The sequence below is a fragment of the Rana temporaria genome, chromosome 5 (assembly GCF_905171775.1).
Source record: "Rana temporaria chromosome 5, aRanTem1.1, whole genome shotgun sequence".
Classification (NCBI taxonomy): Eukaryota; Metazoa; Chordata; class Amphibia; order Anura; family Ranidae; genus Rana; species Rana temporaria.
Window position 1 is genome coordinate 12979142 of NC_053493.1, and position 16959 is coordinate 12996100.

Genomic DNA, 16959 nt, shown 5'->3' on the forward strand with positions numbered 1-16959 from the left:
TGCACTATAAAAAAAAAATGAAGAGCCAAATGTTCATGTACATAATGAGCTTGTCTAGATAAGCTGTATTTAATATTTAGGGCGAACCTCCGCTTTAAGTGGGATTGAGGTCAGGTACTGATGTTAGATGAGAAGATGGTCAGTAGGGTTGAGGTCTAGTACTGATGTTGGATGAGAAGATGGTCAATAGGGTTGAGGTCAGGTACTGATGTTAGATGAGAAGATGGTCAGTAGGGTTGAGGTCAGGTACTGATGTTAGATGAGAAGATGGTCAGTAGGGTTGAGGTCTAGTACTGATGTTGGATGAGAAGATGGTCAGTAGGGTTGAGGTCAGGTACTGATGTTGGATGAGAAGATGGTCAATAGGGTTGAGGTCAGGTACTGATGTTGGATGAGAAGATGGTCAGTAGGGTTAAGGTCAGGTAATGATGTTGGATGAGAAGATGGTAGGGTTGACGTCAGATGCGGATGTTGGATAAGAAGATGGCCAGTAGGGTTGACGTCAGATGCGGATGTTGGATAAGAAGATGGTCAGTAGGGTTGAGGTCAGGTACTGATGTTGGATAAGAAGATGGGCAGTAGGGTTGAGGTCAGGTACTGATGTTGGATAAGAAGATGGTCAGTAGGGTTAAGGTCAGGTAATGATGTTGGATGAGAAGATGGTAGGGTTGACGTCAGATGCGGATGTTGGATAAGAAGATGGCCAGTAGGGTTGACATCAGATGCGGATGTTGGATAAGAAGATGGTCAGTAGGGTTGAGGTCAGGTACTGATGTTGGATAAGAAGATGGGCAGTAGGGTTGAGGTCAGGTACTGATGTTGGATAAGAAGATGGTCAGTAGGGTTGAGGTCAGGAAATGATGTTGGATGAGAAGATGGTAGGATTCACCACAGATGCTGATGCCGGTCCAAAATGTGGTCAGCAGGGTTGAGGTCAGGTACTGATGTTGGATAAGAAAGCGGTCAGTAGGGTTAAGGTAAGGAAATGATGTTGGATAAGATGTTAAGTGGGATTGGGGTCAGGTACTGATGTTGGCTAAGAAGACGGTCAGTGGGGTTGAGGTCAGGAAATTATGTTGGATGAGAAGATGGTAGGATTCACCACAGATGCTGATGCTGGTCCAAAATGTGTTCAGTAGGGTTGAGGTCAGGTACTGATGTTGGATGAGAAGATGGTCAGTGGGGTTGAGGTCAGGTAATGATGTTGGATGAGAAGATGGTCAGTGGGGTTGAGGTCAGGTAATGATGTTGGATGAGAAGATTGGCAGTAGGGTTGACGTCAGATGCGGATGTTGGATAAGAAGATGGTCAGTAGGGTTGAGGTCAGGTACTGATGTTGGCTAAGAAGACGGTCAGTGGGGTTGAGGTCAGGAAATGATGTTGGATGAGAAGATGATAGGATTCACCACAGATGCTGATGCTGGTCCAAAATGTGTTCAGTAGGGTTGAGGTCAGGTACTGATGTTGGATAAGAAAGCAGTCAGTAGGGTTGAGGTAAGGAAATGATGTTGGATGAAAGTGCAATCAGTAGGGTTGAGGTCAGGTACTGATGTTGGATAAGAAGATGGACAGTAGGATTGAGGTCGGGGGAATGATGTTGGATGAGAAGATGGTAGGGTTGACGTCAGATGCTGATGCTGGTCCACATTGTGGTCAGTAGGGTTGAGGTCAGTTAATGATGTTTGATGAGAAGACCTGGCTTCCAATTGGCATTCCAATTCAGCCCAAAGGTGTTCAGAAGGGTTGAGGTCAGGGCCCTGTGCAGGAAACTTGAGTTCCTCCACATCAAACTGGTCAAACCATGTCTTTATGGAGCTGTCTTTGTGCACAGCAGCATTTAGAGTGAGGACAGCAGTAGGCTGCGGGAAATGCGGTGACACCACTATATATATATATATATATATATATATATATATATATATATATATATATATATATATATATATACCGTAGCTACAGCAGAAAGCTGTGGTAGCCTCCTGGCTGTGCTGTCTAGCAAGAGGTCTATGCATCCCCATACACTTCCAAAAGTGGCTTAACAGAATTACAGGTGATTTGTCAGATAAAAGGATGATTCCAGGAGAGAGATGAGCTCATTGGTCTGCTGCTTCTCCTTACACTGTCCAATCACAAGCTTTGGAGGGGCAAGACCTGTGCTGCTTAACTACAACAGATAAAACTGACTCTCCACCTTCAATGCCTTCTTAGTCACTGACGAAACATGTTGGGGGCATGGCTTGGAGGAATCGAGCTGAGGCTGCTTTTAACCACTCGGGCCAGGTGAGGTGTGCGGCGGCTTCTTTTCCTATTTCTACAGCATGCTTTGGGTCTGGATGAACCTCTCCCCAGCCTACACCCTCCCTAGTCAGCGACACCTAATTCATCGGACCTTGTTAGCCTGAGTGGGAGTTACTAAGCATTGTTATTGGCTCTATAATATCAGCTAATTTAAGTGGAGGACATCCAGGGCTGGTGTAAAGATTTTTGACACCCTAGGCGATACCTAATTTTAGCTGCACCCCCCGGCTCCACCCCCGACTCCACCCTCTTTGCCCTGCCCATGTATACCCTACCTTTTTAATGAAACGCCCATCAAATGCAGCCTCACCAGCGCCCATCAATGCAGCCTTTAAAAGCACCCATCAAATGCAGCCTCACCAGCACCCATCAATGCAGCCTCACCAGCACCCATCAATGCAGCCTCACCAGCACCCATCAATACAGCCTCACAAGCACCCATCAAATGCAGCCTCACAAGCATTAATCAATGCAGCCCCACCAGGGCCCATCAATGAATGTTTGCTTGCTTCCATTCATTTGGGAGTCGGGACACAGACACCGTCCTCCACCACCGGTGCGCCTCTGACACTATGCACGAACGGAGCGGCGGCTGCCTGCTGATGTTGAGACTTAGGCCCAGATTCACGTAGGAGATACGACGGCGTATCTCTAGATACGCCGTCGTATCTCTAGATACGCCATCGTATCTCTGAGTCTGAGGCGTCGTATCTTGGCGCCTGATTCAAAGAATCAGATACGCCAGAATTTGTATAAGATACGACCAGAGTAAGTCTCCTACGCCGTCGTACCTTAACTGCATATTTACGCTGGCCGCGTGTACACTGATTTACGCCTAGAAATATGTAAATCAGCAAATTTACGAACGTACGCCCCCGGCCGTCGCAGTACAGATACGCCGTTTACGTAAGGCTTTTTCCGGCGTAAAGTTACCCCTGCTCTATGAGGCGTAGATGAGGCATACCAATGTTAGGTGTGGACGTCGGAACAGCGTAGAATTTTTCACGTTTTACGTCGTTTGCGTAAGTCGTTCGCGAATAGGGCTGGGCGTCATTTACGTTCACGTCGAAAGCATTGGCTTCTTGCGGGTTAATTTGGAGCATGCGCACTGGGATACTTTCACGCACGGCGCATGCGCCATTCGTAAAAAGCGTCATTTACGTGGGGTCACATTAAATTTACATAACACACGACCACATTTGAATCAGGCGGGCTTACGCCGGCCTATTTACGCTACGCCGCCGCAACTTTGGTTTGTGAATACTGCACTTGCCTGTGAAAGTTGCGGAGGCGTAACGTAAATAGGATACGTTACGCCCGCACAAAGATGCGCTCTCCTACGTGAATCTGGGCCTTAGTTGCTTGCTGCAGAGAGAAGAGAGTAGAAACACCAGTGGCCGGGAGCCCCTAGGCAGCCGGGCGCCCCTTGGCGGCTGCCTAGTTTGCCTAGTGGTAGCACCGGCCCTGAGGACATCTCTCCGCTTGGGGCCCCCCAAGAGACCCAATAAACCAAATGCCATGAGAAGATATCTATCCTAGGTTGGAAAACGTCTGCTTGCATGCCCTTCCACATAATGGATGTATCGTAGTGCTGCAGGCCATGTTATTATTTTTTCCATCACCTGACTTTAGTTTAGGGTTGTATTTTAATTTTATTTATTTTTTTATGCTGCTTCCACGGTGAAATTTCTTCATGTCAATTGAAATTAGAAAAAGGAAAAATTATCAAAGTGATATATTTTTTTTTGTATTGACAGGATAAGTCTTCCCTCCAGGGAGATCCCGTCTTCCGCTACCGGAGGCGTTAGCGTCTCACTTTACACGGATCCCGGCCCTTCGCTCCGATCCCCCACATCACCGCTAAGCTGATAATTCTCCGCACAACATGAAGGAAGTCTTGACACCTCGAAACAAATGAAAAACCAAACATATTTTCCTAAACAGGTCATAGACAGATCAAACGCTTCTAATCTCATTTATCAAATGACAGCACATCCACGCAGCAGGCCGAGGCGTATACCGCGCCAAAGCTCGTCTCCTCAATACCAACTGTCTGGATCGGAGTCCGCCATGTTCCCTGAAATGTCCTCCAGGGCATAGGATGGCGCTAGGGTGACCACGTGTCACGGATTGCCCGGGACATTCCCGCGTTCTGCAGGTCTGTCCCGGGCATCTTCACTCTGGGACAATACAGTGTCCCGGAAAGAAACCGACACAGGTCCCAGCATGAACCCCTCAGAGCTGAAGATGTGACCCCCCCCCCCCCCAACTAGTGACGAACTACAGGTCCCAGCATGAACCCCTCAGAGCTGAAGATGTGACCCCCCCCCAACTAGTGACAAACTACAGGTCCCAGCGTGAACCCCTCAGAGCTGAAGATGTGACCCCCCCAACTACTGACGAACTACAGGTCCCAGCATGAACCCCTCAGAGCTGAAGATGTGACCCCCCCAACTAGTGACGAACTACAGGTCCCAGCATGAACCCCCCAGAGCTTAAGCTGTGACACCCCCCCCCAACTAGTGACGAACTATAGGTCCCAGCGTGAACCCCTCAGAGCTGAAGATGTGACCCCCCCAACTACTGAAACTACAGGTCCCGGCATGAACCCCTCAGAGCTGAAGATGTGACCCCCCCAACTAGTGACGAACTACAGGTCCCAGCATGAACCCCCCAGAGCTTAAGCTGTGACACCCCCCCCCCCCAACTAGTGACGAACTACAGGTCCCAGCGTGAACCCCTCAGAGCTGAAGATGTGACCCCCCAACTACTGAAACTACAGGTCCCGGCATGAACCCCTCAGAGCTGAAGATGACAGCCCCAACTAGTGACGAACTACAGGTCCCAGCATGAACCCCTCAGAGCTGAAGATGTGACGCCCCCCCCCAACTAGTGACAAACTACAGGTCCCGGCATGAACCCCTCAGAGCTGAAGATGTGACCCCCCCAAATAGTGAAGAACTACAGGTCCCAGCATAGATCTGTGAAATCTATAGGATCACACTCTAGATCTCACAGGTTCATGCTGGAAGTTTCAAATTTAGGAGGGGGGGGGGGGTCTCACTCTTAGATCTCAGGGGTTCATGCTGGGACAGGTAGTCCTTTACTTTGGGGGGGGGGGGTGTCCTCCCCAAAGGTAAGGACCGATGTGAGACCGCCCCCCCCCCCAAATAGTGAAGAACTACAGGTCTTAGCATAAACCTGTGAAATCTTTGGGATCACACCCTTAGATCTCAAGGGGTTCATGCTGGGTGTTGTAGTCCTTCAAATTTGGGGGGGGTCACATCTTTAGATATTATGTGACCACAAAAGTGAAGGACTACAGGTCCCACCATTAACCCCTCAGAGCTGAAGATGCGACCGCCCCCCCCCCCCCCAACCAGTGAAGAACTACAGGTCCCAGGGTGAACCAGTGAAATCTATGGGGTCACAAAAAAAGGTATAAAAAATTATATTTTTTTAGGAAGGGGGGGGGGGTGTCCCTGAATGGCAGTTTGGAAATGTGGTCACCCTAGATGGCGTTTTTTTTAGAGGTGCACCTGGCGGCTTTTCTTCGAGCAGAAGCAATTTTTGGGTTCCTCGCCCCCTTTGCCTGTTCTACGTGGAGGAGCCTCAGTCTATGGTAACAGGAGACGAGCTTCAGACGAATCTCTGACACCGGGTGACTCATCTCCCGAGGGCCCCCGTCCAACCGTTGGCTGACAAACACTTCAAACACTTCGACATCCTGGCACCACCCATCACACAGCTTATAAACCAGTCATTTAAGGAAGGCACAGTGCCATCCCTGTTGAAAGAGGGCACAATCCAGCCCATCTTGAAAAAACCTAACCTGGATCCCAAGGACCCAACTCACCGCCGTCCCATAACAGGCCTTAATGTTCTCTCCAAGATAATGGAGAAAGTAGTGGTACAACAGCTGCAACAGCATCTAGATACCCACAATCTACTGGATCCATTACAATCAGGCTTCCGTCCCGGACACGGGACAGAAACGGCCTTACTCAAAATATGGGACGATGCCCTCGAGGCCGCAGACGAAGGAGAATCTTGTCTCCTGGTTCTGCTGGACCTAAGCGCAGCCTTTGACACGGTAGACCACAAACTGTTACTGATGCGACTGGCTGAGGTAGCCACAGTCGCAGAAGGTGATTTACCATGGTTTTCTTCCTTTCTTGAAAACCGATCACAAACAGTTAAATTGGGTTGTTTCACGTCGGAAAAGCGCACGGTGTCATGTGGAGTCCCCCAAGGATCCCCCCTGTCACCGGTGCTTTTCAACATCTATCTTCGCCCTCTCTTTGATATTATCAGTAGCCAAGAACTACTCTATCACTCTTATGCAGACGATACGCAACTGTATTTTCGCATCTGCAACAAAAAGGATCATCATCTCAGTTTAGAGAAATGTCTCTCTTTGATAGAAAACTGGATGACTAAGAGTTATCTTAAACTCAACAGTTCAAAAACAGAACTCCTTATGTTTCACGCCAGCCGAAAGAGTCAACTGGCAACAACCTGGACACCCCCGCCCATTCTGGGCCAAATCATCACCCCTAGCTCCAAAGTCAAAAGTCTCGGGGTCATCTTCGACACCTTTATGACAATGGACGCACAAATAGGGTCAGTAGTCAGCGGAGCGCACCATCTGTTGCGCCTACTACGCAGACTTATTCCATTTATCCCCAAAGAAGACGTAGCAGTCGTGGTGGGAACAATCGTGAATTCCAGACTGGACTATGCAAATGCCCTTTACCTCGGACTCCCAAAGTACCAAATCTCTCGTCTGCAAGTCGTACAGAATACGGCCGCCAGACTTGTGACTGGGAAAAAAAAATGGGAATCAATCTCACCTTCGTTGAGAACCCTTCACTGGCTGCCAGTAAAAGACAGAATTGCATTTAAAGCACTCTGCCTGACACATAAGTGCATCCATGGGAAGGCTCCGCAATATCTTTGCGACAAGATAGAACCTCACAATTCGAATCGCGTTCTGCGATCCACCGACCAAAATCTGGTCAGGGTACCAAAAACCAAATACAAGTCCAAAGGAGAAAGAAGGTTTGCTTTTCAGGGTCCTAGACTATGGAACGCTTTACCAACCAGCATTCGGTTGGAGGAAAACCACCTGACTTTCAGAAGACGAATCAAAACTCTGCTCTTTTGATGACATGAGACACGAACAACTAGCGCCCAGAAGCGATTCAGTTCGCATGCGCCGCGCTTTATAAGTTTTTCATTCATTCATTCATTCAAAAATGCGTTGACACAGCCCTCCAGTGATAGACGGGGCTGCGTTATGCGCCGTAATACTTTATTTTGGTTGGAGACCTCCCAGCATTCGCCTGTCAGAGGCTTATTTGGGGGCTAAATGTGAACATTCACAAGACTTAGTGTCAGGATTTGATTGTTACGACGTGGAGGAGGAGAAGAAGAAGAAAAAAAAATGTCACTTGACCACGGGGAATTTTAGACCACTCATGGCCTCTTCTCGATGGGTGGCCGTCTACTCGATGGATTAGTGCCTGGATCCATAAAGTGTACCTGTCAAACAGATTCTTTGATGGCTGAGCCCATAATGACATGACCGTTACCCAAATCTCAAAATGTAATTGATTCTAAAGGAGTAACGGCTGGTGCCCAAATTTTTTTTGGGGGGGCGCAAACAAACTGAAAAAAAAAACCATCAATTGCAGCCACTGTGCCCATAAACTGCAGCTACTGTGCCATCAAACGCAGCTACTGTGCCCATAAAACGCAGCTACTGTGCCCATAAAATGCAGCTACTGTGCCCATAAAATGCAGCTACTGTGCCATCAAACGCAGCCACTGTGCCCATCAAACGCAGCTACTGTGCCCATCAAACGCAGCTACTGTGCCCATAAAACGCAGCTACTGTGCCCATAAAACGCAGCTACTGTGCCATCAAACGCAGCTACTGTGCCATCAAACGCAGCCACTGTGCCCATAAAACGCAGCTACTGTGCCCATAAAACGCAGCTACTGTGCCATCAAACGCAGCTACTGTGCCATCAAACGCAGCTACTGTGCCCATAAAACGCAGCTACCGTGCCATCAAACACAGCTACTGTGCCATCAAACGCAGCTACTGTGCCCATAAAACGCAGCTACTGTGCCATCAAACACAGCTACTGTGCCATCAAACGCAGCTACTGTGCCCATGAAATGCAGCCACTGTGCCCATAAAACGCAGCTACTGTGCCATCAAACACAGCTACTGTGCCCATAAAACGCAGCTACTGTGCCCATAAAATGCAGCTACTGTGCCCATAAAACGCAGCTACTGTGCCCATTAAACGCAGCTACTGTGCTATGGAGCATGGCTCGGGACTCGGAAGCGAGCCTACTTGGGTGCCCCCATAGTGAGCCACTGTATGATGTACGGGGAGATGGGGGAGATGGCCATCTTCCTAAGCCTGACTGCGTGAGTACCCACAGGGAGTAGGGGGTCGTTTTTTTTGCTGAACCCCCCCCCCCCCCCCCGGCTGAAGCACCAGCCGCTACTGCCCCAATGCATGGATAGATGGAAAAATCCTGCCGTTCAGCTTTAACTACCGTATATACTTGAGTATAAGCCGACCCGAATATGAGCCGAGGCGAATAATTTTACCACAAAAAACTGGGAAAGCTTATTGACTCGAGTCCAAGCCTAGGGTGAGAAATGCAGCAGCTACTGTAAGTGGAAAAGAGGGTCAACAATGCCTATCTGCAGCCTCACTGTGCCCATTTGCAGCCTCACTGTGCCCATTTGCAGCCTCACTGTGCCCATCTGCAGCCTCATTGTGCCCATCTGCAGCCTCACTGTGCTCATCTGCAGCCTCACTGTGCTCATCTGCAGCCTCACTGTGCCCATTTTCAGCCTCGCTGTGCCCATTTGCAGCCTCACTGTGCCCATTTGCAGCCTCCCTGTGCCCATTTGCAGCATCACTGTGCCCATTTGCAGCATCACTGTGCCCATCTGTAGCCTCACTGTGCCCATCTGCAGCATCACTGTGCCCTTCTGCAGCCTCACTGTGCCCATTTGCAGCCTCACTGTGCCCATTTGTAGTCTCAATGTGCCCATTTGCAGCCTTACTGTGACCACCTGTCTCATCAGCGCCCCATCTGCAGTCTCGAGTACCTTGTTGCACGCTGTAGTCATGTACCTTGTTGCAGGTGTTCTGTCAAAAGTTCTAACTTCTCCCGCTGTGTTAACTGTAGTCGGCGGCCGTTGCCGGGCGTACTGCGCATGAGCGAGTGCGTCCTTCGTTTAATGCACGATAATCCCTCATCACACACCAAGAAAGACGTTCTCATGGACGTGCTTGCGCATGCGCAGTTCACCTGACAACAGCCGCCGGCTACAGTTAACACAGCGGGAGACTCGAGTATAAGCTGAGGGGGGCTTTTTTAGCACAAAAAAATCTGCTGAAAAACGTATACTCGAGTATATACGGCGCTCATATTAAAAACAGAGCTTTTAGTTGCATGCGTTTTCAGACACATGTGGAAGGAGCACTGTTGTATCAAAGCGCCTCTGACAAGTGGGGTCCCTAACCCGAAGGGCTCACACCAGCCTTGCCCAATGCAATCCCAATGCATAGACATGGCTGAAAGCATTGTTCCCTATTGTTCCCAGTTCATGCGCAAAAAAAAAAAAAAAGCCTGCAAATCATACCTGACCCTTTTTCTTTTATTTTGTCAAATGCAGCGCAACGCATGACGCAAGTTTTTACTTTTCTTTTACAGTTTTTCTCTATTGTTTTGGCTCATTTCTTGAAACAGAAATGACATTCTCAAAACAACATGGACAAATCTCCAAACCACTTCGCAATTGTTCACAACTGAATTGCATTTCTCATTCATTTCATCAAATTGTAAATGTCTCAGTACATGTCTCAATGTCTCAGTACATTTCTCAAATGATTTAGTACAAGTAGCCTACATTTTGCACAATTTCCAATTGAATAGATCTTGTTGATCTGAACTGATTGTCATTTCTTCAGTCTTATGGTCGTTCTCTCCAAAACCTGTCAGCGTCATTTCATTGTTTAAGTCATCACATGCACAATAGTCTGTTCAATTGTCAAAATTATTCAGGAACATAATACCATGAATACCATATATGAATCTCTTGGAACATTTGATAAAATGATTACAGCAATTGACAGTCGGGTGCAACTAGAACTTGACTAACGAAGGAGGAGTTGGAGTTGGTCTCAGATGACCAATCAAACAGTATGTTTAGTTACTGTACCTGACAGGTGCTGTCCATAACTGTGAATGCTGCCAAACATGTATATATAGAGCTTGACCATGCAGGAACAGTACAATTTCTGAACATGGAGTCACCTGGCCAAGTAAATGAACAATGGCAACTGTCTGCTCGAGGAAGAAGAAGAGGAGGAGGAGTAAGGGTGCGTGGTGGTGGAATAGGGGGAAGAGGCCGAGGAGCACGAAGACACCATGCTGTCCCTGATGAAATTCGGGCCACAATTATAGACCATGTCATTAGCCATGGCCTCACAATCAATGATGGAATTATATAATGTATAGGACAGGACACTGTGCATAGAGCAACAAATATGTTTATTAATTTACATATTCATTTAGTGTGTGTGATAGGCCTACAGTATAACAGTATCTTACCTCAGTGGGATGTTACGTATGATACTAACAATGACAAGAAAAATATTGTAGAAAATAAACTATGGAATAGTATGGAATAGTTTATTTTCTACAATATTGATGATACAGTTTACAGTAGTATTCCAGTATTAGAAACTGCAGCTTACTGTATGATGCAATTATCATTATAATCCTTATTTTGAAGAATATAACATACAATACAGTAAGAAAAAGGGTCAAAGAGCTGCAATTACAGTAGTGCCTCCCATGTAAATCTATCTAATAATGTTACTGTAACATTTCGGTAAGTCTAGTTGTTGATAATTTTTACCCTCCCCTTTCTGTCAAATACCCCCTGTAGTACCTCTGCATAGGGTACATGTACTCCAGGTTTGGAACCACTGGAATACTGGCCAGTAGTATATTGAACTTGTGTAGAACATAGAACATTCCTATGTAACTGTCTGAAACTGTAGTGTATGACTCTTCTGTATGACTGATTTATTTTTTCACTCTATTGTAGAGAATAATGGCATTGGAAGGAAACGAGACCTCTCACATACTCGTGTATGTGGATTAGGCTGGCTTCAACCTGGCCAAGGGCCGAAGACGTGGCCATAATTTTATTGGCCACCGGGCCACGGTGGATATCCCAGGCCAGCGAGGGGGCAATATAACTATGTGTGCTGCTATTTCTGAGAATGGTGTGGCCAACCGTCCGTATTTTTACGGACAGTTCGTAAAAACGGGCACTTTTTTCCTCCGTTCGTAAATGTCCGTAGTTGCGGGAATGTGCCAGTAAAAATAGCCGAGATCGGTTCGGCTTGGAACTGCGCATGGAGATTGGAGGCAGGGGGTGATTGGAAGCAGGGGGTGATCGTGGTTGCGGTGGCACCGCAGAGGGGGATGGAGGCAGGGGGCAATGGAGGCAGGGGGAGATTGGAGGCAGGGGGTGTTAGTGGCACCGCAGAGGGGGATGGTTGCACTGCAGACTGTGGGGGATGGGGTAAGGGGTTTTTAGTGGCACCGCTGAGGGGGATGGAGGCAGGGGACAATGGAGGCAGGGGGTACTTGGAGGCAGGGGGAGATTGGAGGCAGGGGGAGATTGTGGCACCGCAGAGGGGGGTGAAGGCAGGGGGTGTTGGTGGCAGAGGGGGATGGAGGCAGGGGATGATGTGACTAAATAATTTGCCCTTATTATATCGAAAATAACAAAAATATGTTTTTTTTACCTTACAGTAATATCTACCTTACAGTAAATCACATTGCTATTTGTCTAGCGCACTTGTTTGTAGCCTAAATACTGAAATTTGCATCGAAAAATGTAATTTAGTAACTTTTGTGAAATGCCAGTAAAAACGTGGCTGCGCCAGTAAATTTCGGGTGTCGTGCCAGTAAATTTCAATCTGGTAGGTTGGCAACACTGCTCACATCCCCAGTCTTGGCCCATACAATACACAGAAGCTCCTCATCTTCTTGGACCGCCTTCATTTGGATTTGATCCCTGAAAATGAGAGAGGTCTCATAGGGCCTCACCTACCACAATATATAATTGTATGGGACAATGTGAATTTCAACCGTGGCCCGCTTATCAGGGCCTGGTTCACTGCTCATCCAAGGATGGATATGGTGTTCCTACCACCTTACTCACCTTTCCTCAATCCTATTGAGGATTTTTCTCCACTTGGAGGTGGAGAGTGTATGAGCATCGGGCTCAAGATCAGAGGTCCTTGATCCATACAATGGACGCTGCCTGTGAGGATATTACAGGAGATCAGTGTAGGGGATGGTTGGGACATGCACGCCGTTTCTTCCCTCGTTGCATCGAAAGGGAGGATATACGCTGCGATGTTGATGAGAATCTGTGGCCAGACAGACAGCAGCATGTGGATGGGCAGGAGGGTGAGGACGGTGGGCAGGAGAGGGAGGGTGAGGACGGTGGGCAGGAGGGTGAGGACGGTGGCCAGGAGAGGGAGGGTGAGGACAGCAACTAGTGAAGAGATGTTACAGTAGTTGTGAAACTCCAGCTTTATTTACAGCATTGTAGGCTAAATGTAATTTTTCTTGTTTTTTGTTTGTTTATATTTCCGTATATATTATGCTGTATACATTTTCTTTTTACTCTGATTTATGGAAGTTACTTTGTGTGTGAATGATAATGGTTACAATTAGGGTTGTCCTGATACCACTTTTTTAGGACCGAGTACAAGTACCGATACTTTTTTTCAAGTAGTCGCCGATACCAAATACCGATACTTTTTTACAGTTTTTCTCCATTGTTTTGGCTCATTTCTTGAAACAGAAATGACATTCTCAAAACAACATGGACAAATCTCCAAACCACTTCGCAATTGTTCACAACTGAATGGCATTTCTCATTCATTTCATCAAATTGCAAATGTCTCAGTACATGTCTCCATGTCTCAGTACATTTTTCAAATGATTTAGTACAAGTAGCCTACATTTAGCACAATTTCCAATTGAATAGATCTTGTTGATCTAAACTGATTGTCATTTCTTCAGTCTTATGGTCGTTCTCTCCAAAACGTGTCAGCGTCATTTCATTGTTTAAGTCATCACATGCACAATAGTCTGTTCAATTGTCAAAATTATTCAGGAACATAATACCATGAATACCATATATGAATCTCTTGGAACATTTGATAAAATGATTACAGCAATTGACAGTCAGGTGCAACTAGAACTTGACTAACGAAGGAGGAGTTGGAGTTGGTCTCAGATGACCAATCAAACAGTATGTTTAGTTACTGTACCTGACAGGTGCTGTCCATAACTGTAAATGCTGCCAAACATGTATATATAGAGCTTGACCATGCAGGACCAGTACACTTTCTGAACATGGAGTCACCTGGCCAAGTAAATGAACAATGGCAACTGTCTGCTCGAGGAAGAAGAAGAGGAGGAGGAGTAAGGGTGCGTGGTGGTGGAATAGGGGGAAGAGGCCGAGGAGCACGAAGACACCATGCTGTCCCTGATGAAATTCGGGCCACAATTATAGACCATGTCATTAGCCATGGCCTCACAATCAATGATGGAATTATATAATGTATAGGACAGGACACTGTGCATAGAGCAACAAATATGTTTATTCATTTGCATATTCATTTAGTGTGTGTGATAGGCCTACAGTATAACAGTATCTTACCTCAGTGGGATGTTGCGTATGATACTAACAATGACAAGAAAAATATTGTAGATGTAGCGCCTGTGTACTTCCAAGTACCGGTGCTATTACTGTAAAAGTTAAGAGATAATCAGAGTATAGTTGACTCTGATTCTGATTGCAATTTTACAAAGGGTCTCTGTTTCAGCTGGGCTGTGCTGCGGGTCCATTCTGTGGTTGCTGGGGTGTCATACCACCCCGGGGCGACAGTGGAGTCCAGGCTGGGGTGCCTCTTGCCAGCAGCCAATCAGGAGGGAGTTTCTCTTGCGGGGCAAGCTGGGGGATACTTCTGGAGCAGACGCCATTGAGGCGGGGTTCTTTTCCTGAGGTGGCACCCACCTTTAGGGTGACCACACATCACGGCCCCCGGGCGAGATGGCCTACCAGATAGGGGTGCGCGTGCCACGCGGTGTTCCTGGTTCCGGGACCATGTTGGCCCTGAAAATTTAAAGCTGTGGCGGGGGCCCCAGTATTCGACTGGGTCCCCAATTCTTAGAAGAACATGTACCCCAGGTCTGGAACCACTGGATTACTGGCCAGTAGTATATTAAACTTGTGGAACATAGAACATTCCTATGTAGCTGTCTGTAACTCTAGTGTATGATTCTTCTGTATGACTGATTTGATGTTTTCTTTTTTTACTCTATTGTAGAGAATAATGGCACTGGAAGGAAACGAGACCTCTCACATACTCGTGTATGTGGATGAGGCTGGCTTCAACCTGGCCAAGGGCCAAAGATGTGGCCGTAATTTTATTGGCCACCGGGCCACGGTGGATGTCCCAGGACAGCGAGGGGGCAATATAACTATGTGTGCTGCCATTTCTGAGAATGGTGTGGCCACTCACATCCCCAGTCTTGGCCCATACAATACACAGAAGCTCCTCATCTTCTTGGACCACCTTCATTTGGATTTGATCCCTGAAAATGAGAGAGGTCTCATAGGGCCTCACCTACCACAAAATATAATTGTATGGGGCAATGTGAATTTTCACCATGGCCCGCTTATCAGGGCCTGGTTCACTGCTCATCCAAGGATGGATATGGTGTTCCTACCACCTTACTCTCCTTTCCTCAATACTATTGAGGAGTTTTTCTCCGCTTGGAGGTGGAGAGTGTATGAGCATCGGGCTCAAGATCAGAGGTCCCTGCTCCATACAATGGACGCTGCCTGTGAGGATATTACAGGAGATCAGTGTAGGGGATGGTTGCAACATGCACGCCGTTTCTTCCCTCGTTGCATCGCAAGGGAGAATATACGCTGTGATGTTGGCGAGAATCTGTGGCCAGACAGACAGCAGCGTGTGGATGGGCAGGAGGGTGAGGACGGTGGGCAGGAGAGGGAGGGTGAGGACAGCGACCAGTGAAGAGATGTTACAGTAGTTGTAAAACTCCAGCTTTATTTACAGCATTGTAGGCTACATGTAATTTTCCTTGTTTCATGTTTGTGCATTTATATTTCCGTATATATTATGCTGTATACATTTTCTTTTTACTCTGAAGTATGGAAGTTACCGTATTTATCGCGGTATAACGCGCTCCCGCGTATAACGCGCACCCCTAAAGTTGCCCCAAATCCTTTTTTTTACTTACAGTTTTGGTGTCTTGCGCGGCGTCCATCGGCGGCCTCGTTCGGGTCCGGCGTCCGTCTGCGGCTTCGGGTGTCCTCTTCGTCAGGTCCGGTGTCCTTCTGCGGCTTCGGGTGTCCTCTTCGTCGGGTCCGGCGTCCTTCTGCGGCGTCCTCGCGTCCTCCCCGCTCGTTTCCCGCGCCGAGTTTGAATACTGCGCCGACATATACCGAGCGCAGTACACTCGTGTATTGTCGGGCAGGCTCGGCAACTCTCGCGCTGACGTCCTGTACACTCAGAACGTCAGCGCGAGAGGCGCCGAGACTGCCCAAAGATACACACTCAGTATATGCCGGCGCAGTATTCAAACTCGTGGCGGGAAAGCGGGTATCGGCGTATACCGCGCACCCACGATTTTGCCCTGATTTTTAGGGCAAAATAGTGCGCGGTATACGCCGATAAATACGGTACTTTGTGTGTGAATGATAATGGTTACAATACTGTAAAGTAATTTTTCCTTGGCAGTATGAGTGCAATGTGTGATGTCAAACCTTGGAGGCGACCCTTCCCCCAATTTTTTTTTTTTTTCAGTTTTATACACAATTGTATTCAGTTAGATATTTCAATGGTCCTCTGCCATAGAGACAAAACATCTAAACATTTTGACTTGCAGTGCTTACACAATGCCAAAGGGATGAAGCATTTTGGGGGCACTGACTATTTGAATGAGAAAGAAATTTCGTTTTGACACATGAGTGAACTGTTTTGGAAAAGATATGAATTTTTGAAGGTGAACCATGGTGTTGTGCCGAACCATCCAGGTTATTTTGGAAAAAGTACCAAGAGAGCTGAGAACGTCCGGTCTGTATCAAGAAATGAGCCAAAGCAATTGAGAAAAATATTTGCCATTTTGAGGGCACTGACTCTTTATATGGGAAATTAATACGGTTTTGAAGCAAGAGTGAACAGTTTTGGGAGAGATATGAGCTTTTGCACCTGAGTTATAGTGTTGTGCTGAAATGTAAGACTGTTTTGCCAAATGATCTTAGAGTTTTGAGAATGTCATTTCTGTTTCAAGAAATGAGCCAAACCAATAGAGAAAAACTGTAAATGTGTCCCCAAATGCAGCCATGTCCCCCACATATGCAGCCATGTCCCCCCAGCCATGTCCCTCACATATGCAGCCATGTCCCTCTAGCCATGTCCCTCACATATGCAGCCATGTCCCTCTAGCCATGTCCCTCACATATGCAGCCATGTCCCTCTAGCCATGTCCCTCACA

General features: G+C 47.3%; 1 protein-coding gene across 1 annotated transcript in view; it reads right to left on the minus strand.

Moving 5' to 3' along the window:
* Positions 1-4066: 4066 nt before the first annotated feature.
* C5H1orf35 (chromosome 5 C1orf35 homolog) overlaps positions 4067-16959 on the minus strand; it is a 64198-nt gene continuing 51305 nt past the window's right edge. Inside the window, exon 8 of the mRNA XM_040352188.1 lies at positions 4067-4202. Within this exon, the coding sequence (XP_040208122.1) occupies positions 4103-4202 (100 nt within the window). The 3' untranslated portion in view covers positions 4067-4102. The remainder of the gene's footprint in view (positions 4203-16959) is intronic.